At 34.9% G+C, this 23236-nt stretch overlaps 3 protein-coding genes across 3 annotated transcripts; all 3 read right to left on the reverse strand.

Moving 5' to 3' along the window:
- Nucleotides 1–3630: 3630 nt before the first annotated feature.
- Nucleotides 3631–4703, reverse strand: LOC127744119 (probable receptor-like protein kinase At1g11050). The gene is made up of 3 exons (XM_052256391.1): nucleotides 4584–4703; nucleotides 4255–4435; nucleotides 3631–4160 (listed from the first exon to the last, which is right to left on the reverse strand). The coding sequence occupies exons 1-3, from the start codon at nucleotides 4701–4703 to the stop codon at nucleotides 3631–3633; spliced, it is 831 nt and encodes a 276-aa protein (XP_052112351.1).
- A 2175-nt stretch (nucleotides 4704–6878) lies between these two features.
- LOC127744072 (G-type lectin S-receptor-like serine/threonine-protein kinase At4g03230) lies at nucleotides 6879–11037 on the reverse strand. The gene is made up of 8 exons (XM_052256342.1): nucleotides 9771–11037; nucleotides 9211–9693; nucleotides 8962–9084; nucleotides 8644–8849; nucleotides 8314–8524; nucleotides 7827–8064; nucleotides 7564–7714; nucleotides 6879–7456 (listed from the first exon to the last, which is right to left on the reverse strand). The coding sequence occupies exons 1-8, from the start codon at nucleotides 11035–11037 to the stop codon at nucleotides 7124–7126; spliced, it is 3012 nt and encodes a 1003-aa protein (XP_052112302.1). The 3' UTR covers nucleotides 6879–7123.
- A 2385-nt stretch (nucleotides 11038–13422) lies between these two features.
- On the reverse strand, nucleotides 13423–22845 carry LOC107462016 (uncharacterized). The gene is made up of 16 exons (XM_016080571.3): nucleotides 21446–22845; nucleotides 20920–21372; nucleotides 20658–20780; nucleotides 20369–20571; nucleotides 20058–20268; nucleotides 19720–19957; nucleotides 19465–19615; nucleotides 19074–19376; nucleotides 17091–18468; nucleotides 16550–17020; nucleotides 16319–16471; nucleotides 14973–15178; nucleotides 14652–14859; nucleotides 14303–14540; nucleotides 14057–14207; nucleotides 13423–13961 (listed from the first exon to the last, which is right to left on the reverse strand). Exons 1-16 carry the CDS (start codon nucleotides 22803–22805, stop codon nucleotides 13656–13658), a joined length of 6153 nt encoding a protein of 2050 aa, XP_015936057.3. The 5' UTR covers nucleotides 22806–22845; the 3' UTR covers nucleotides 13423–13655.
- Between the last annotated feature and the right edge of the window lie 391 nt (nucleotides 22846–23236).

Below are 23236 nucleotides of genomic sequence, written 5' to 3' on the forward strand. Positions count from 1 at the left end.
TAAATTAAATATATATATATTTATATATAAATATATTAATAATTAATTTTAACATATGAATAACATTTTTGAATAACTAAATATGCTACAAATAAGCAAGAATGATTCAAAGCTAAAAAGAAATGAGATACAGTATATATGGTGAAAGAGGCCATTATTGATTCTAAGTTATACATGTCAAAGTCTCGTTTCGTATCGACCTCCGTCTAAAGGCAAGTGCTTCAATCCTTACAATGTTTTCCACGCCAGCTGATACTCTTTTTCACCTTTTTCTTTTGAGAAAAGAAAAAAAATAAAAGTAGACATATCTTTATTATTGTCGAGTCTGATGTGGGTTTATCTTTATTGTTGAAAGTTGAAACACACCATTATATTCTTCACTTCATCTATCTAGCACAGGAATCATTGTCTTTGTATAAACATAGTAATTTTTTCTATTAGAAAATAAAAAAAAATATTTTTCGAAAGAAATTTTTGAAATTTTAATTTTTGAAATACAATTTTTTTTAATATTTAAAATAAGTTTATTGCATCTCTATTAAGAAATTCGTCTTATTCTACAACAAATTTTAACACATTTTCCGTAAATATCCAAGAAAAAAAAGACAGTAAATAAAGAATACATAAAAAGAATTGATGAAGATTGATATGTGAGAATTGTACTGTTCAAAATTTTTCGATAGAAGAATAAGCGGTTCATTATAAATATAGACTAAATTAATAATTAGCTCCCAACATTAAAGTACGATTTTTTTTAATACAAATTGATACAGAGAATAATGAAATTTCGAGTCGTTCTCTCTCAGAATGCAATTGAGATGTCACGTTTTTGGTTGTGAGGAAAAAGGGATTTTTCAATAAAAAAAAAAAACAAAAGATTAAAAGAACTTAAGAAATAAAAGAATTAAAGAACGATCAAAATTGGAAATCAATGCAATAAAAAGAGAAACAAGATAAAAATTTAGTAAAAATGCTAGCAATGCATAAAGAGTCTAGACTTGGGAATGAGAATCCAAAAAATCATATCATCGTCATAACTACAACTATGATAATTATGATAAGTCAATCTCGCTTAGTCTACCCCTAACATCGATGAGTAAGTTAAGCAAGTATAATTGACTTTAATCCATAAATCCTAACTAACTTACCAAACTAATTGGTAAAAAGCTAGCGTCAATGGAAATAAGAGTCAACTAACTATCTAAGAATTACCACTAAATGTCGGATATCATGACTCTAGTATCCTAAGAATTCAAATCCCAAGTCAAGGTGTGAAAATCTACTCAAGATTACCAAGTGGCATTTTCACAAACACTTGGTGGACACAAAACCAAAACATGACAAATTGCAAAGAAAAATAAAAGATATAACCAAAATATTCACAAAACCAACTATAAACAAGTAATCAAGCATATATAAACCATAAAACATTAAATTCATCAATCAAAACTTTAAGAAACTAAAGTTGCATATATAAACAAAGTAGCTTGAACCATAAGAAAATAAAAGCAAAAGTAGTGTAATTAAAGAGAAGATCAAGAGTACTTACAATAAAGATAAGCAAAATCAAAAATCAAATCTTGCTATAAAATGCTACAATGAACTCTAATTAAAAATCCTAAGAGAGCTCTCCCTAATTTACACTACTCCTACTTCTATTATGTAAAATTATGTCTAAGTCCTAATGTAAGCTCATGCTTCATATGGCTTCAATTCTCCTTGATATAGCACTTTCCATTCAACATCAAACCTTCCAAAACTGGGCCAAAGGCCCCTAAAATCGTGGATCATGTGTTTCCTTAATGAATTCACGTGCTTTGTGCATACGCATACTTAACAAACATGTCATGGCATCGAATGACATAAAAGTAGAATTAAAATGATCAATTTAAGCACAAAAACGCATATTTTCACATTTATGATCAATTTAGAGATCAAACACAAAAGTATGTTATTTTGGTAATTAAGTGTGAGTTTATATGATGATATCTGTCTAAATCAAGGCAAAATTTATCATCAAATATAGACTCATCAAAAATAATAAGAAGACGACTCATCCCACATGATCTATTGCTTTTTTTTCTTTTCTCACTATAAAAATAACTGACATAAATATAAAAATAAATTTAAATTATATTTGACATTTTAATTTTAATAAGTATAGCACAATTTTAAAATACTCTTAAAAACATATTTAGCTTTTAGAAATTATTAACATAAATACATAATTTTTTTTACAAAACCTAAAATAGCGTATTTGTAAACTGATAGAAAAGACAAAACAGTTAGAAGAGGGGTTATAGCGTGGAGAGACACACAACCACAAAGAGTCACTACTTATCTTTTTCAATTCTTTTTTCTGTACTCTCTAAGAATTTTTTATTGTCTTTTATTGTCTGGGTATTTATGGAGGATCCGAGTTAAAGTTCGTTATGGGATAAGGCGAACTTTTAAAAATAATGAGGTTCGTCGGAGATGCGACGAATTTATCTTAAATACAAAAAAAAATGTATTTTGAAAATTAAAGTTTTAATAATTTTTTTGGGATAATAAAGTTTTTTTTTAATTTTTTTAAATAAAAAATCCTATAAATATAATGTTAGAATATATTAGAATCAATTAGTATTCATTAGAATTATTTAACATGTTTGAATATTTATGATAGGATATCACGTCTTTATTATTTCGATTTTCTTAACATCTATAAATACCCTTTTATATTATATCATTTTATATAATTTAAATATACACAGACATTTCTTCTATTGTTTTCTCCTACTTTTTCTAATATAGTATCAGAGTCATGTATCCTCCTTAAAGATAATAAGTTATTTTTTCTTCTCGTGAAATCACCGTATTTTTAACCCTTTTTATCTATGCCATATTTTTTTGTTTTTTGTCACTCCTTTGATATTTTTTCTCTGCGTCTATGTCTTTTAGAGTCTAATGAACCAACCCCATTATCATCCATTGCTTACCTATTCTCATAGATGTATTTTTCATCACCTTCCAATAGTTCGCCATCTTCTGACATTTTATCATCTCTTCGCAGTTTGGCATCTTTTTGGCAGTTTTCGGGCAGTTCACTTTTCTTTGCGTTTTTTTTGCGACAATTTCATTTGGGCTTTTCTTGTGACAATTATGTCTGCGCTTCTTTGCAGCAGCTTCATCTGCACTCTTTTGCGGTAGCTTTGTCTGCATTTTTCTTGTTGCAGTTTCATCTGGGCTTTTTTTGCAGAAGTTTTATCTGCATTTTTTTGTGGCAGCTTCTTTTCGATAATTTCGTCTGCACCATATCTATCAATTTATGTAGCTTTTTTTTATTTTGTTATTTTAAATAAATTTCAAATTCAACTTGTTACTTGAATCCGAGAAAGATGTTAGAATATATTAAGATGAGTTAATAGTCAATTTCGTCCCTGAAAGATACTTCGATCTCCATTTTTGTCCCCGAAAGTCAAAATTAATCAAAATCGTCCTCCAAAGATACCTTACCTGATCATGTTCGTCCTTCCGTCATCTCCCTAGCTGAGTTGGCAAACGTCTGCTGACGTGAGCCGTTAACTGCCAAGGTGGCAAACGCCAGGCTATAGCATGTTGTTGATGACAAGATAACTCTTGTTTAAGATGTCAAATTAGTCCCTGAAGTGGATAAATCCTAATCCCAATTTGAACGATAAATACATTGCCATGAACACTTTCGGTAGCAGTAGAGGTAAGTAGGAGCCGTAATCCCTGGCTGGCTGACTGGATGGAGATAGGAAATGGTGGTTGTGGTAGCGTGTCACATGCATCACATGACAGATAAGCCAGCCCCTTTGCCACATCTAAGATTATGCTCATCTTTTGAGGCCAAGCCAGCGATTTCTTCAACTTTTGCTGCTCACTCACCAGAAACAGATGGTCTTCAAGGTTTTCATTCGGCATGTAATCATAAACCAAAATCCTCTGCCTTTCCCTGTCATTAAATTTTTCATCATCATCATCTACTACACAACAGCCTCGAAGAGGCACCATATTCTGGTGCTTCAGGTTGCTAATAATCTCTACCTCATTACAAAACTCCACATCCTCTTGAAAATCAGATTCCAAGATCCTCTTAACCGCCACGACCGAACCATCGGACAAAACTCCCTTGAAAACAAGCCCAAATCCACCCCCTGCCAATGAAATTCTTGTTTGAGAAATTATCAGTAGCCTTATAAAGCTCATCAATCTTAAACCAAATAGACCCCGTATTAGGCATCAACCTACGCCTGGACCGTTGTTCCTCAGGATCAAAATCAAATTCATCATCATTAAGCTTCATCCTCCTAACCTTCCTATCATACCAAACATAAACCCCTAACAAACAAGACATAACTAACAAAGCAATGCCAGCACCAGTTAACCCAAAAACTAAATCCTGGTGACTTTTCCCACCAGAACCACCACCCTGTGGGTAAAGTGACATACCAAAGTGACATACCCACAAACGTAGTAGCATATAGAATAGTAAATTTGAAACAATTTTCAGACTGAGAATCATTACCATCAATGGAGACAAGTTTATGCTGCACCTAAAATCCCGCAGTAAGACACACATCACATAGCGAAAGATCAGTGAGGTCTTGTTTGCAACTAGTATCAAGAGGCGTGATTTGGCCAAGGTTCTTGTCCCAATCTTTTAGGGTTTCAATTCCTGCGCAGATGTTTCGGGACATGACGAACTGGTGAGGGTCAAAGCACAAGTCAACGAGGTTGTTTTGGAGAAACAAGGAATTGAGCTGAGACTGGAAATCATGGACGCATGAGGTTGAGGTTTCAAGGTTTGGGAGGTTGAAATTTGTAATTGCTTTCCCTATTCCGATTAGAGATAAGAGCGAGGTACAACAGTTGCTCAAGTTTGATGATAAAGAGTGGAAATTCTCACATGCTGAAGGGTTCCATGGAACTCTCTTAACATAGCTGAAGTCGATGGGGGCATGTTGAAGGAGAAGAAGGATAAGGTGAAGGTGAAGGTAAAGGTGCTGCCATGATGAAAGACATAACGATGGTTGATATGACACGCCTCCTCTGAAGACAAAACGGCGACGTTTCAACCCTAGTAGCGTTTTCTACCGAAACGACGTCGTTTTTGTTCTCTGTCACCTTGGCAGTTAACGGCCCACGTCAGCGGACGTTTGTCAACTCAGCTAGGGAGATGACAGAAGGATGAATGTGATCAGGTAAGGTATTTTTGAGGGACGATTTTGATTAATTTTGACTTTTGGGGACGAAAATAGAGATCGAGGTATCTTTCAGAGACGAAATTGACTATTAACTCATATTAAGATCAATTAGCATTATTAAAATTATTTAACATATTTAAATATTTATTATATGATATTACATCTTTTTTAAAGGATACTAGTATCAAACAGCATACTTATTTCTGGTCTAGTTGTGGTAGAAACTAGGCTTCTGCTCCGAAAGTAAGTTGGTTGTTTTGGATATGAAATGGTTGCATTCTCAGTAACAAGAAGTGTCACAATATCAGACATGCTTGGTCGATCATGTGGATCATCTTGCACGCGCAGCAGTCCATTTGTGCACACCTGATGAACTAATTTGGATTGCAACTTTCTTTTACAGATATATGTCCATTAAGTCAGGCAACTTATCCTCTATCAATAGTCTCCATGTTAAAATAGATTGCTGAAGAATATTGAAATAAAGAAAAAAAAGAGAAAAAAAGTGTAATAAACTAAACATATATACATAACCCATAAGGCTTAAAAATTGGTTGGACTGAGAATTCTTTGTTCTTTTTTCCAGTGATAATAATCTCAAGCACGGTTACACCAAAGCTGAAAACATCCGATTTGGTTGAAAAAAATCCATCCACTGCATATTTAGGAGATATATATCCACTGTAATATAACAATTCAATGTAAAAATTATCTATATCGATGAGTAATGATAACAAAACATAAAATTTTCAGTCACGCGTATCTAGTTAACTTACTAAGCTTTCACTATTCTTTTTGTATTTGCTTCGTTTTCTTTGCTTCTCACAGGTTAAAAACTATTGTCAACGCATTGCTTAAAATTTTAAGAACAATTTTTCGATCTATGACAATGATTTTCGATCTTTAAAAACACAATCTTTCGACATTTGTCTCCCACATGACGATGATCTCCTGTACTTCCATACAAAATATGGCTGTAAGTGTCTTATCCTCTTCCGAGAGCAAAAGTTAGAGAATGATTATGTGAAATTAGAATACCTATTACTAAACTTTAGTCGTTAAGCACATTGCCGGTGACTTTTTTGCCACACATTACTACTGTTATTACTTATTAGTCCTACCTTTTCCACGTAATTCTTTTTCATTTCACCTTTTTTTTTCTTTTTTCAAAAGAGAAAAAGGAAAAAAGTAAGGTCTTTAATTTCTTGTCTGGGTAGGTGCATAGGACGATATGCTTGTGTGATCAATCATCAATCATTCAAAAAGGAATGCAAATCCATCGCTTGAAAACTAATGTACAAGTAAGGAATGAAAATAACTGACTTGGATTGATGAGTACCTAGTTTATTCATCTTTTTTAAAAAGTATCAAAAATTTAAATTTTATTTTATATATACAATAATTTATTGACTAACAATAAATCTTAAAGCTCTAATTCACGACAGATTAGTCATTAGTTTACGAACAATTTTATACACAAATTATTAACTTAACCAGCGAAATTAATTCGTGTTTTATTTAATTTAATTATTTTATATTTTATTATCAAGAGCATGCCCGAGAACAAAATAATCAAATACCAAACATTGGTTCCTTTATTATTATTATTATTTTGTTTAATAAACACAAACGTGTTACTTTCCATGTGTATCCTGAAGACCTGAACAACAAGGACTCTATGTATTATGACTCAACAAATGAAATAAAACATACGCGATAACGATAATAAAGCATATCATGGCCAACGAACTATAACTCAAATGACATACTCTCTTCATACTCATTTAAAATAAAGTCGCGAGTTCGAGTCTCACTCCTAACTTAAAAAAAAGAAAAAGCATATCATGAATATAAGTTTGCATAAAAACGCATGCCTAGAAAGAAGAAGAAATAAACGCCTTGATCATCATGTTCTACCGACCTTCTAGAATGCTACTAGTACTATCAAATTGAATACTTGTTATTTCTGGTCTGCTGGAAGTTGTTTCCGGTTTACTTGAAGAAGTTGTGGTGGAGAGGGCTCTTCTGCCTCCAAAAAAAGTTGGTTGTTTTGGAGTTGGAATGGTTGCAGTCTCACTATCAAGCAATGTCACAACATTTGACATGGTTGGCCTATCACCTGGATCATCTTGTACACACAAGAGTCCAATATGTGCGCATCTAATAAATTGATTCGCATTGCAACTTTCACCTAAAGACTTGTCCATTAACTCCAGCAACTTGTTCTGTGTCCATAGTGTCCAAGCCTGGAACAATTTGTTAGCAAAATAATCATGATACTAATTAGCTAGATTGCATAAAAGAAATTAAATGAAAAGAAAACAAAGGCTTCAGCATGTGAAACACAACTTACATAATCCAAAAGGCTTAGATATTCGTCGGACTGGGAAAATTTTGTATTCTTTTTTCCACTGATAATCTCAAGTATGATTACACCAAAACTGAAAACATCAGATTTGGTCGAACAACGTCCATCTCTTGCATATTCAGGTGACATATATCCACTAAAAAAATTATAATAAGTTGGTATAATTTATACAAAAAACTATTTATTTTTGTATTGGAACTAATTAAAATTGTTAACATTCTCAATAAGATGAATTAAAATTAACTTACTAAGTTCCTACTATTCTCTTTGTGTCAGTTTCGATATCTTTATTTGTGACTATTTTCGCCAATCCAAAGTCTGAAATTTTTGGTTTCATCTCCTCATCTAATAGAATATTACTGGTTTTCAAATCTCTATGGATTACTCGCAATCTAGAATCTTGATGAAGATAGAGCATTCCTCGAGCAATTCCAACAATAATGTCGAACCGGATTTGCCAATTCAAAAATCCACTTTGTGTTGGATCTGCTTAGATGTTCATTTTCGATAAAAAGAAATCATGCAATTAGTAAACATGATATATTTGAAATGCACCATAAATAATGTTACTAAATATATTTGTAAACGAACACATATATATAGACACTATTTTTAGATTGTCATTGTCACATACACCATTTTTTTTCTCATTTAACTGGCATGATGTCAAAGAAATTAAGTGCAAAATTGTGATATATGAAACTATAAATCAGTTTTATGTATTGTATTACTAACCGAATATAATCGAGTCTAAACTCTTGTGCCGCATATATTCGTAAATTAGAATTTTTTCTTGTCCTCTAATGCAATAGCCCCTTAGTCGAACAAGATTACGATGTTGAAGTTTAGCGATCAAAACAACTTCATTTTTAAACTCATGTAAGCCTTGTGATGAAATACTTGAAAGCCTCTTTATCGCAACAACTTCACCATTTTGGAGCTTACCCTAAAATTAAAAATCAATAGATGACATCATCAAAATTTTGGTGAGGAATTCCATAAAAACAAATGGTTAAGAAGAAACTAAAGTAACTAAACTCAAACAGAGATATATCGTATATTCACCTTATAGACAGGTCCATAGCCTCCACGTCCAAGCTTATTTGCATCTGAGAAGTTATCTGTTGCATTTAATATACTTTCAAAATCAAAATAAGGCACCTCTATGCCTTCGTTGTCTTCTTCTTCTAATCCCTCCTCCTCAATCAAATCCTTCACATCCTTTTCATTGTCAAATAAGCGCCCTCGATTTCTCTTATTACTTTTCTTGTCTGAATTGAAATAGTAGTTAAATGGGCAAATAAAATATCCACTGTATTTGTGCTGATAAAAAAAAAAGTTTTCCAAACCTATTCAAAATTCTAAAGTAATTGAAACAGTTACCTTCCTTCCTTTTTCTGTTGCATAAGTAAGCAAAGATAATTGCACATGCCAGAGTAATCACGCTTGTAAGAGTTATTCCAAGAATCAAATATGTTTTGCCACTTGAATTTCCTTTACTAGGAACTACAGAAGAAGAAGAAAGAGAACAAACACCATATTTAAAAAAAAAATGTAAACTACTTATCAAACAAACTTGTTTTCTTGTTATTTTAAACTATATAGAAACTTATACGTCATTAGTTTGATTACCTTGTTTACAAGTTAGAGAATCACCATCCCAACGATAATTGACATCACAAATGCACCTCATTCCATTTCTTGTTGCTTTGCAAGTTGAATGATTCCATCCCTCACAATTTTGTGAGTGAGTGCAGATTGGTTCATGTGGCGGTTCCCAAGTGACCTCTATTTCATCTTCGTCAAGGCAATCATTGGTCACACTAAATGGAGATCCAATGTGGAGACTTTCATCGCTGCTAAATGTCTCATATGTGCAGTAAGTGACTGAGGGGTCAACTTGAATAACCAACTTTTTGGATTCAACATCCATGCTAGTAACTTTATGATGGATAGTAGTGCCACTCGTGGAAGTTCTAGTAATGAATGTAAGCTGACCTGTTGAGCTGTTACAACTGAAGTTGAAGTAATTGGGGTCACCACAATTTGGCCCAGTGCTTAACGGATAAGGAACTGTGTTTATCCCACAAGGTTCACAAGTTCTTGTAGTTGGCTCTGCCAGCAATCGTTAAATAACAATTTAGTTAAACATATTAAATCATCTGAGAATTCTCAGTTAGACAAATATATACCTATATCTGATTTGTCTAGGCGGACGAAGAGGTTACGAAGGTGATCATCTTCAACATCTTGAACTGTATCTAATTCCTGTGTCCATATCCAACACCTATAACCGTTGACATCAGCTTCAACATACGAATACGCCTGGCAGTGACTACAGTTCTGAAGGCATCTTTCTTTGCATTCTGATTCATTCTCTGCAGGGTATTTTCCATCCGGGATTCCAGGTTTCACCTTAACAAACTCCAAGAAAGCACTTCTACCTTCTCCTCCGCCGCCACCACATGATTCTTCTGTGGCTGTCCTTCTAACACATCCGTTGTTCTCATCGCTAACTTCTGCTCTCTTGAAGCCAGGTAAGCAGTTACAAGGTTTGTAGTTATTACCGTTACAGCTTGTGAAGTGGCCGCAAAAGTTGTACTGGTCGCAGGGGCTCGCCGGAGCCTTCCACCGTACCAACCAATCGTGTCCGAAGCTGTCCCAAACCAGAAGCTTAAGCTCTCCGGTACTCTTCATCACCAACATGGTGTTGTCAAAGTTGTCAGAAGTGTTTGTTCCGGTGCTGAAGTTGGTGAGCATGTAAGATATTATGGCATCGAAATCTGAATCCAAGTGCTTCCCACTCTCCCAATAGCGTTGCCAATTCTTTAAGATAGCATAAGAAGGGCTGTACTTGTACTTGTAGCTGTAGTCATCACCGTCCCCGGCGATCTGAAAAGTGAATGATCCAGTTCTAGGATTATCATCGCTGCTCCAAGAAGTTAGTTTCATCTCCGAGTCCATTTTCATGCCGGCAAGAAACGTGTCTGTGGGGTGATGGAAGCTTTGGTAGATGATGGCTTCGTCAAGTACCATCATCAGCACTAGGTTGCCAGAATCGAATAGCTTCACTGTCCTGTTTCTTGATGTAGAAGCTTCATTCCTTGAAGACCAATAACATGTTTGGCCAGAACCTGATGTATCTGTTACAGTGATTCTTCCATCATTGGCAATTCGAAACACTCCAACGTTGGGATTTGAAATAGGATTGTCTCTGTTGGCAACCCATATTACTGTTTGCGGTCCTGGATACTGTGATTGATTGTACCATATTCCTAGGTAACTTCTTGTAGGGCTTCCAGGAGGAGAAAAGAAGCCTAGTACGAATTTGTTCTTGGCTGAAGAAAGAACACTTGTTCCGGTTATGTTTTCACCAACGTTCAAGAAATCTTTTGCTAAACATGAATGGAAAGTGCACAGCAAACAATGGAGGGAGAGAAAGGCTGTTCTGTATTTCATGTTGTTATTAGTTATTAGCTAATAAGATCAATAGTGACCAAATTTGTTGTAATTGTGATCCTTTTAACAACTACTAAAACATTATGTGGATGCTTTATCAATCATATTTATGCATCTTTTAGTTTTTTCAAAAGAGAAAAACTTTTGTTTTCAAAAAGTCAGAAATTGAGATTGAGATTAGAGAATTGAAATTCAGTATTATATTTGGTCGTTAGATATTAAAACTAAAATTTCAGTTATGGGATACAAAATTTTAATCTCTTTAGTATCTCTAAAGAATAGTGATACAAGGACTACAATTTTTTAGGACATAAACTGAAATTTTAATAACATATCTTTTCAAAAATATTTTTATTTAATTTTTTAAATTCTAAATCTACCTTTCCATCTCTATATTTATCTTAAACTAAACATAATATTGAGATATAATTCAGTCTATTATATTTTATACCAAACACGATATAAAGGCTTAATTTAATCTAAGTCTCTCAGTCTCGATCTCTTCTCCAGATGCAGTCTAAAAGTAGTGCTTCAGCTATTGACCGAGGCAAATTAAAGTGACTGCTGCAAGCACCGCACCAAACAATAATAATACTCAAAAACAAACTTTTTACATTTTCTCTTTTCCTAACTTTCACCTTAAATTCTAAAACAGATGTGTACATGCATAAGAGTGTAATTACACAGGTAACATTCATCTTAGAGTTTACATGTTACGTTCTTAAGGGGATAAAAAAGTATATTTTTTTACCGCGAAGAAGATTACTTTTTTAGTTTTTCTTTTTTATATTTTTGAGCATTACCAACTTCAATGTTATTAAGGATATGCATAAACCTTGTTTTCTTCTTGTTTTACCCTGTGAATAGTCTCAATAAATTTGAATAAAAATGCACCCCTTGGCCCTTAGCAAGGCAATAGTTAGAAAGACATATCTTATTTGTTGACATTTATTTCCGAACATAATGAATATGTCATAATTCAATTATTACAAATTTTTTATTAAAATAAAATTAGAAAAAATATATATATTTTATTTCTTTTATTTATTATCATTTCGAATTTGTAAAAATTCTATTACAGTTACAGTAATTATATTAATAGATTAATATAGTTATATATACTATTAATATAGTAATATATATTATATACTAATATAAATAGTATCTAGAATTTAGAATATTCTTATCCATTAAGATATATACTTTTGAAGTATTAAAATATTTGTTAACATTCACTTACTTTAAAATTGTAAAATTTGTTTTTTATAATTTAAAAAGTATAATTGAAAAAAATTTCTGACGAGAAAATATTATTTGATTTGGTTTGATTCAATACTTTATATATCTGAAAGATTTATTATATTTGAAACTATATGTTTTGAATTAGTTTGGGAAGCTCGTATTAAAAAATCGTAGTTAACAGCGATTATGACGTTAACTTAAATGCATCTGACTCAAACTCCAGCTAGCAGGGATGTTGCTAGCCTAACGTGTAGGCCGCACGTTAAATCTGTTATTTTGTTAGGACACACTAGAGGAACATAGAGGTGGAGCCGCCCAAATATGGACTTTTAATTTAATTTCTATATGAGAGCTCTCTTATTGATTCACTTATTATTATCAATTATTATTTTCTAATTAAAATTACTTTGATAATAATGTTTATATGGTCTCATGTCGATTATAGATGTATTGTTTAGTCATTGCAAAACTCATCCCGTTTTTTCTAAAAATATTTTTTAGGAATAAATACTTGACTATGTGAGACTTTCTATTTAAGAGTAACAATCTACAACGAGTATCTATTCTTTATCGAGTACCTAGGTGTATATGCTCCATATGTCACAGACAGAATCTAACTATTCTTAATTATTTTAATTTTTGTTAAAAATGTATAACTATTTATTTTAAAACTTGTGAAATATTTGTAAATTTCTTGTTCTAACTTATATTTATGTATGTTAGACTTGCTATGGAATTATTCTCTTGAGCACCGGTCATGACTCATTTTAGGCCATAACACATTTACTTTTGTAATCTTCCTTTCTCTTTTTTTCTGCTCCGTTGCATAAACCAAGAAGAAGCTTTCTTCTCTTTCTTCATGTTTCTGACGGAAGTGAACTCGTGAATGATAGCTTTGGAAGGCTTCCATTTAAATGATGCAACTTGGGCTGAATTTGCTTCGCTTACCTCTCAGCCGATGTGATTTCTTTGTTATTTCCTTTTGGACTTACTTTTAGCAGCTTCTGTTTTTGTTTCAATTGATTTGGGCTGATCTATTTTATTTTTTTGCCCTGTAATACTAATCAAACACAATCAAAAGTTAATTAGGTGTTTAATCCAATAAAATAATGTTTGTCATTGGTTTAAAATTAGTTATATACATAACTCAACACATAAACCTTGTTTTCTTCTTGTTTTACCTGTGAAGTCTCAATACAATTTGAATAAAAATGCACCCCTTAGCAAGGCAATAGTTACGTCAAACATTGATCAATTTGGAGGTTAGGACTTGCTGCAAAGAAATGCAATAAAAATGAACCAAGCGCTTTAGAAAGCAGCTTCAGATCCAAGGAAGAAGCAAAAACATATCATTTGATGCCTTGAGCTTTCTCACTCTATCGACCTTCCTGATAATGAGTGGTACTCTCAAATTGCATATTTATTTCTGTTGATTTACTGGAAGAAGTTGTGGGTTGGCCTCTGCTGGCAAAAAATGTTGGTTGTTTTGGGGTTGGAAGGGTTGAAGTCTCACTATCGAGCATGGTCACTACACTTGACATGCTTGGTCGGTCACTTGGTTCATCTTGGACACACAAGAGTGCAGCATGTGCACACCTAATAAACTGATTCTCATTGCAACTTTCTACTAAACTCATGTCCATTAAATCTATCAACTTATTCTCTGTCCACAGTTTCCATGCCTGGAACAATCTTGAAAGAAAATAATAATAAGTAATCACACTTACATAGCTAAAAGAAATTTGAAGGGAAATTATTGGACTAGGGTGAGACTTACGTAGCCTAAAAGGCTTGGAACTTGGCTGGATTGATAAAATCCAGTGTTCTTTTTTCCACTTATAATCTCTAGTAAGACTACACCAAAGCTGAAAACATCAGATTTGGTCGAAAAGAATCCATCTAATGCATATTCAGGAGACATATATCCACTGTAAAAAGAAAAAATCGTCAGTAATTAACATGAAAGTAATCTTTAACAATGAATTAATATCATGCCAAAACATACACAAACTATCAAACTTACTAAGTGCCCACTACTCTCTCTGTGTTCGTCTCAGTTTCTTTGCCTCCTACTATTCTTGCCAAGCCAAAATCTGAAATTTTAGGTTGCATCATCTTATCCAAAAGAATGTTGCTAGTTTTTAAATCTCGATGAATTACTCTTAGTCTGGAGTCTTGATGAAGGTATAATATTCCTCGAGCAACTCCTAAAATGATGTCAAACCGTATTTGCCAATCCAAATGTACACTTTGTTTAGGATCTTTGCAGAATTCCAAATTTGCATGCCAATGAAAGCAGTTACAGTTAGTAATTGAACTAGATATATTTGGAATGAACTAAATCATACTGATAGATATACTTTGGGACTAACCGAAAATAAATGAGTCTAAGCTTTTGTTAGGCATATACTCATAGAGTAAAATCTTTTCTTCTCCTTTGATGCAATAGCCTCTTAGCCTAACAAGATTTCGATGCTGTAATTTGGCTATCAAAACAACCTCATTCTTAAACTCAAGTAAACCTTGTGACGAAATACTTGAAAGCCGTTTTACTGCAACAACTTCATCTTGAAGCTTACCCTGAAAAAACAAATAACATGTTATGTCATTCTCGGAAACTTAATTAGCTAGAAAGTAGAAAGTAACTAAACAAAAATGGATAAATAGATCTATATATATGCCTCGTTGATCACCTTGTAGACCGGTCCATAACCACCTCGTCCAAGCTTATTTGCATCAGAGAAGTTATCTGTTGCTATTAGTATGCTCTCAAAATCAAAGAATGGTACTTCTATGTCTTCATGGTCTTTTTCTTCAAATCCTTCAACCTCCATCAAATCCTTCACATGTCTCTCACTATCATAAAATCTCCCTCGATTTCTCTGAATTTTATCCTTGTCTGAAAATTTGTAAACAGGCAGATAACAATGGGTTTTCTTTTTTTTTTTAATTAAAAGCAGTTGATACTAGGGATGGCAAAACTCCCCGGGATGCGGGGATCCCTGCGGGAATTGCCCCGAATGGAGATCCGACTGTGGGGAATTTTTTTCGCGGGGATGGGGATGGGAGACGAAATTCCCCCGAGGTAGGAGCGGGACCGAGCGGGGATCCCCACCCCGTCCCCGCTAATCCCCGAAATTCTAAAGTTGCTTAATTGTCCTTAATAGTTTATTTTTCATATATGTTTTTTAGTCATTTCACATGCCATATAACCCTAATAGTTTATTCTAAATTTAATTAATTGTCTTTAATAGTTTATTCCTAATTCTTATTTGCATAACCTTCTTTAGTTCATAGATCTCTAACGTCATCCATACTCCATCCAACCTCTCTGTAGCCACTCTCTCGCCACTCTCCCGTCTCACTGCATTGTCACCCCTCACTGTTCCATCACCCTCACCGTGTTGTTCTCTATATTCGTGGCGTTCCTTTCCACAATTCTATCATCGTGTCCATTCTTCTCTTTGATGCCGTGTCCCCTACCTCTACCCTCGTCCACTGCCCTATGCTCTGGCTTGCCATGACGTCTCCCACCGCGTCATTTGAAAGTCACCATCTTGACGTTTGGACTTTTTATATAAAATCTTGCTATTTTTATATAGGATAGATACTTTCAACTTTATTATGAAAATTAATAATTAGTCAAAACTATTAGAGAGATTGAGGAATAGGGTTCCCGCGGGAAATGGGGCCAAATGGAGAATAGAGATAGGGAGCAATATTCCCCCACAATGGAGAATGAGAATGGGAATGAGGAGTAAATTTGGGGGGCGGGGATGGGGAGCAAGGAGGCCTCCCCCGCCCTCGCCCTGCCCCATTGACATCCCTAGTTGATACAACTTTATGTGAATGAAAAAATTCTCAAATAGAAAAAGAGTTTAATTTTGATGCTACAGGTTCATTCAAATATTCAATCATATTCCTATTTTTTGGAATAATCATTCAGGCGATGATTGTAAAAAGTAATTATTTTTTATCCTGTGACGATACATAATTAAATGCAATGCATTTGTAAAACTATTCTTATAAAGAAAGTTACCTTTGTTGTAAGTTATTTTCCTTCTACATAAATAAGCAGAAACTATAGCACATGCCAGAACAAGCACACTTCCAAGAGTTACTCCGATAATCAAAGACTTTTGGCTTTTTTTGTTTACCTTTTGTTCTGTACCAACAGGAATGGCTATTGCTTCTGCAAAAGAAAGATCAAGTAGGATGAATGCTTGAGTGAATTAGCAAGAATGAGTGATCAACAAAATAACATGCTTACCATTAATATCACAATTAAGAGAAGCGTTATTCCAACGATAGTTTGAATTGCAAAGACACCTCTTAGAATCTCCTGTTTTTTCACAAGTTGAGTGGTTCCAACCCTTACAATCCAGTGATTCATTGCAGATGGGTTCAGAAGGTGGTAGCCAAGTAACCTCTACTTCATCTTCTGTGCGGCACTCGTTAGTCACGTTAAACGGAAAATGGATTTGCAGAGTTTTATCGTTACGACTTTGCAGATTACAATAAGTTTCCGCAGAACTGACTTTGATGACGAACTTTCTAGAATCTGCGTCAATGCTAATAACTGTGTAACCGTCACTTGTCGTAGTAGGTACGAAACTAAGGTCTCCTGTTGAGCGGTTGCAACTGAACGTGAAGTACAAGGGATCACCACAATTGGGTCCAGTGCTCAACGGATAAGGGACTATGTTTGTTCCGCAAGGCTCACAACTTCTTGGAGTTGCTTCTGCAAACATGATAATTGTTATCCATTTCATTTTTCAAATAAATTGTATGAGTAAGAAAAAGCATGATACCTATGTCTGATATATCTACCCGGACAGAGAGATTACGGCCGAAGTATCCTTCTTGGAGTGTAATTAAATCGTGTGTCCAAATCCAGCAAGTAGAGAAACTAAGGTCACGCCTTGTAGTGTCCATAGGAACACTATAAGAATAGGCCTGGCACTTGGGGCACATTTTAACGCACTTGTCCTTACAATCAGTTTCATTTGCTGCCGTGTAATATACATCAGGGTTTCGCACTTTCACCATCACCAAATTCAAGAACCCTATGCCTTCTCCGCACGACGATGATTTTCTAGCACAATAGCCATTAGTATCACCTTCGCTAACTTGGTTAAATCCCGGTAAACACTTGCATCGCTCCACGTTGTTGTCGTTGCAGGTGAAGAAGTTGCCGCAAAAATTGTATGAGTCGCATAAGCTCTTTGGAGCTTTCCAATAAACCAACCAATCACCTTGGAAATTGTCCCTTGTTAGAAACTGAAGATACCCAGTTGAATTCATCAATAGCCTTGTGTTCTCGTAGTTCGTAGGACTCACGGGATTACCTAGTTTCGTTGAAGAGCTGAAGTTGCTCAAAAAGTAAGCTACAGCATCAAACTCTGAATCTGGATTCAAGTGTCCGTTTTGTCCACTACTCTCCCAATAGAGCTTATTGTTGTTCAAGATTATGTAAGGAGGGTTGTCCCCTGCTGTTTGAGACATGATCTTGAAGGTGAAGTTCCCAGGTCGTGGATCACTGTCACCACTCCAACAAGTTAGTTCCATGGTTGTATCCATTTTCATACCCGGAAGAAACGTGTCTGTGGGGTGTTGGAAACTCTGCCATATATTCTCATCGTTTTGGAACAATACTAGGTTCCCTGAATCCATTAGCTTCACTGTCCTGTTTCTTGATGAAGACCCTTCAAGTTCAGAGGACCAGTAATTGTCTTTGACCACGAGGTTTCCATCACCTGCAATTTGGAACACTCCAACATGGGAATTCAAGATTGGTTTGTCTCTATTGGCCACCCATACCACTGTCGGCAGTTCTGATGAGAAGGTCTGTGATTGGTAGTACCATATTCCAAGGTAAGTCTCTGTTGGGTTTCCAGCTGGAGAAAAGAAGCCTAATACAAATCTTTGTCCAGCTGAAACAAGAACACTTGTAATTCCAGTTATGTTTTGGCCAGGATTTAAGAAATCCCTTGCCAAACAGGACTTAAAGGAGCATGGCAACTGCAGATAGAAGAGGAAGAGGAAAGTGATTGTTCTCATGTTACCTGTTAAGGTCAAAAATGGAGGTTTGGTAGTTTTATGCATGTCATGACAAAAAATGGGGTATGCTATAGAACATGTGGGTATTATTAATTTGTTATCCTCCTTCAGCTGCAATTTGCACACAAACTGCTAGGTTGATACAATTGTCCTTCTCCTACTACCACATTGGGTATTATTAATTTGTTATCCTCCTCCATCATAATATTCCGGTATGTACTTAGCTTTAGTTTCAACATGAATATATAAATAAAAAGTAATACTCCCCACAGGGACTCGTGACTTGCTAGCTGCCATGCTAGTCCAAGTCGTTGTAAATGCTGCTAAATCCCATATACCTAAGTAGAAAATTCAATCATTGAATGGTATTATTTGTACTATTATTGGAATTCTTTTTCCCAAGAGATATTATGAGATGTTATTTAAATTTAATAAAAAAAATTGAAACAGACGACCAACAATGTTAGATATGCTATAGAGGAGGAGCTTTTTCTACTTTCACATGAGTTTTAACCGCATAATCATTAAGGATATGAGCACACTAGTTATAGCTTAAATTTGTGTGATTCCATTTTCTTTACACTTTATCTTTCTATCTTTTTCTAACGTTTATTTAGCTTAAACCTTACATGATAATCAGCGAAAAGGATCATATCAAGATAAATTTCATGATCCAAAGAGCATCTTAAATTAATCTTTCAAAAAAATTTCTATCATATTTTAGTCTAATCCACCATGTCTTCTTGATAACTGCTCTCAACTTGCATAGTTGTCTCTGGTTTGCTTGAAGAAAAAGGAGTAGTGCTCCTAGTCCTTCTAACTGCATAAAATGTTGGTTGTGTAGGAGTAGGGATGGTTGCAATCTCGCTATCAAGCATTGTCACAACATTTGACATGGTTGGTCGATCACCTGGTTCATCTTGCACACACAAGAGTGCAATTTGTGAACACTTGATAAATTGATTCTCGTCGCAATTTCCACTGAAAGATGCATCCATTAAATCCGTAAGCCTATTCTCTGTCCATAATCCCCATGCCTGAGATAATGTCCATTATTGTAATCAAGTCAGCATAACAACAAAACAAAAGAACAATAACAAAGAGTGTAAGATACGAAAAACATACATATCCCAAAAGGGTAGCAGTTTGTTTGAATTGATAGAATCCTGTGTTCTTTTTTCCACTTAGAATCTCTAATATGACTACACCAAAACTGAAAACATCAGATTTGATTGAGAAAAATCCATCCAAAGCATACTCTGGTGCCATATATCCACTGAAAAAAGATTTATTGTAACATGTCACGAAACTAATCTCCATGTGTAAATATCTTCTGATAAATATGTTATGATTACAATTGCATAGTCTTGGAGAACTTACTATGTTCCCATGACTCTCTCTGTGCTTGCTTCAGTTTCTTTTCCTCCAAATATTTTTGCAAGTCCAAAATCTGAAATCTTTGGTGTCATATCCTTGTCTAAAAGAATGTTGCTAGTTTTTAGGTCTCTATGAATTACTCTTAGTATAGAGTCTTGGTGAAGATATAGCAATCCTCGTGCAATGCCCAAAATTATGTCAAATCGCATTTGCCAGTTCAGGAGCAGAGTTCGTGTCCGATCTACCACATCGATGTTCAAAGAAACAAGGTTAATAATTTATGAAAACAAAAATTAAGATTTACTTCCTGTAAGTTACATAATGGACCATGTGAGATATACCAAATATAAATGAGTCCAAACTTTTGTTTGGCATATATTCATAGAGTAAGATTTTTTCATCCCCTTTTACACAGTAGCCTCTGAGTCTAACAAGGTTCCGATGTTGGAGTTTGGCAATTAAAACAGTCTCATTCTTGAACTCCTCTAACCCTTGAGTAGAAACACTTGAAAGCCTTTTTACTGCAATGTCTTGACCTCCGGGAAACCTTGCCTAAATAACAGTTAATCCATGCATATGTCATGACAAACTCTTGCATAGCTTGATTGCTTAGTTTGCAAGAAATTAAAGTTAAATGAACTAACTCAATTACCTTGTAAACTGGTCCATAACCTCCTTTTCCAAGCTTGTTTGAATCTGAGAAATTATCAGTAGCTGCTACAATGCTTCCAAAAGTGTAAAATGGCACTTCAATCCCTTTACTGTGTTTTTCTTCTAAACGTCCCAAACCAATTAAACCTTTAACATGCCTTTCAGTGTCATACAAGCTCTCCTGAATTTGAATGTTTTCCCTGTCTGAACTCAATACAGAGACGAATTATGATCATTATGAAGATGAGCTGTGTGTGAATAATTGAAAGTGCAAAACCAAAAATTTTTACCTATCACTTTTTTTCTCCACACATAACCAAATACCATTGTGCTTGCTAGAAAAATCACACCAGCAAGAGTTACTATGAGAATCAAATGTACTCGGTCCCTCAAATGATTTCTTGATTTCTCATCTGTGCAATGAAGTAAATAAAATGCATAGAATAATTATAATGTAGAACCCCAAAATTTCTGGACTAATAATGTTTTAGCCTAGCAGCCTAGCATAAATGATTCATCTAACCTTGAGATTACATAGGATAGAAACCTAACCTTGCATACAATTTGAAATTGAGGAATTCCATTGATATTTTGGATCACAAAGGCACCTGTTTTTCCCTTCAATTGTTGGCATGCATGTTGAATGAGGGAAACCCCTGCAGTCATTATGCTCATTACAAGGCCGTTGGAGTGGCGGTTGCCAACTAATCTCTATTTGATCCTCTTTAAAGCACCAGTTAGTCACATAAAATGGAGGATCAGGTTTGTCATTTTGATAGATGTAATCACAATGATATGTATCATCCGTTTTGATGTAAAACTTTCTGGCATTTTCGTCGATCCAAGTAATTCTTTTCAATTGTCCTCCGGGCATCATGAAACTTACCTGCCCTGTTGAGTAGCTGCAATTGAACTTATAGTATTCCGGGTCTCCACAGTTTGGCCCTGTACTTAGCGGATAAGGAATTGTATATATTCCGCAAGGATTACATGTCACTGTTCGCCCTGCACAGAAATATACACTTCAGGCTCAGTTCAACTTGTTACAATTTTGGTTGCCAAATCATTTAAAATTTACCTATATCTGAACTCTTGACAAGAACAGCAAGATCACCACCAGCCTCTTGGTCTACTTGAAGAGTAGCTAAATCATTTGTCCAAATCCTACACGAAGAAGAAGTAACGACACGATAGTCGTTAGAAGTGTTGTATGCATAAGCCTGGCACTGTGGATGAGACATGTTCAAGCACAAAAACTTGCATTCTTCTTCAGTCTCTGTGTTATATTCCTTTTGATCTGTCTCATCGAGTCTTATCTTAGGTAGATTGAGGAACACCATGTCTCTGTTGTCGCCATGGGATTCTGACTTTCTCACACATCCTGGGAATTTCATCCCCATTTCATAGCTCTGAGTTTCATACTCTGAAGCGAGCCTAAACCCTGGCAAACACTTGCATGGCATCCAATCATCGACGTTGCAGCTGCTAAAGTTACCACAGAAATTGTGTATCTTGCACATGCTTGAAGGATGTTTCCATTGCATGATCCATTCAGATTCTTCCCACTTCCAAAATTGTAACTCTCCTGTAGAGTTCATCACGATCCTTGTGTCTTGGTATGAATAGTACAACGATTTCGAAGTGTTTGTGTTGACATACTTGGATGGACGATTTTCTGCATCGGTGAAGTTTGTCAAGTAGTTAAGCACATCAGGGGACAAATCATTGGAATTGAGTCCATCATTCTCCCAGTGAAGTTGGTTTTGGCTATCCATGATTCTGAAACGGTTGTTTCCTGTTTGAGACATCTTGAAGGTGAAGAAGCTCTCTCTTCCACCGCCACCGCCGTCGTATCTCCAAGAAGTAAGTTCCATGGCTCTGTCTATTTCCATTCCGGGAAGAAACGTGTCTGTTGGGTATTGAAAGCTTTGCCAAATTATGTAGCTTGTTCCATTGCCATCATCATCATGATGCTGGAACAACACTAAGTTCCCAGAGTCGGTTAACTTGACTGTTCTGTTATTGGAACTGGATTTATCAAGTTTAGAAGACCAGAACGTTGACCCTGATTCATTTGTGACTAGAAGATTTCCATCTTGTGCAATTTGGAAGACTCCTCCACCATTGGAACCCAGAACAGGATTGTCTCTATTTGCAACCCAAACCATTACTGTTTTTCCTGGGTAAGTTCTGTTGGTGTTGTACCATATTCCGAGGTAACTTTGACCTGGGTTTTCCAGAGGAGAGAAGAAGCCTAGTACGAATTTTTCACCGGCTGAAGCAAGAACTTTTCTAGTTCTAGGTATGCTTTGGCCGGTGATTAGAGTATCTTGTGCAGAATGCGCCTGCAAAAAATCATACAGAAGGAAGAGTAGAAGAAGAAAAGTGAGGGTTCTCATGTTAGTTATCATCGTTTCATTTTGTTCATTGATTGTCATGGAAACTACTTTGTTTATAGACCTAACAGCACTCAACTGGTGGTTGAAAAAATACTATTCAAAGTTCAGAATAACTCATTATTTATATTTTCCTCCTATTATAAGTTTGATTTGTATATTTGTAGTTTGTTTTCCACCTCATCAGTTAAGTATCTAACAAAGTATAATAAGTAATAACAATGTGGGAAAAGGTTCCATTTTTTTCTCTCCAAAATATCACTTTCACAATTGACTGATGTAGAAACAATAAGATACATAATCCTCAGTTCCAAGTTCCAACTTTTCATATAATAATAACAAAATATACTTGTGACTTCTGAATCCAAGAAATTGTCCACGACATGTGTCTTTACTCCTTAGCTTTTTGCTGCCAATATAAATAAACAATTCAACAAGTTGACTTAGTCAATTATGACTGATACTATGGCTTA

Source organism: Arachis duranensis, unplaced genomic scaffold, assembly GCF_000817695.3.
Source record: "Arachis duranensis cultivar V14167 unplaced genomic scaffold, aradu.V14167.gnm2.J7QH unplaced_Scaffold_232525, whole genome shotgun sequence".
In the NCBI taxonomy this organism is placed as follows: Eukaryota; Viridiplantae; Streptophyta; class Magnoliopsida; order Fabales; family Fabaceae; genus Arachis; species Arachis duranensis.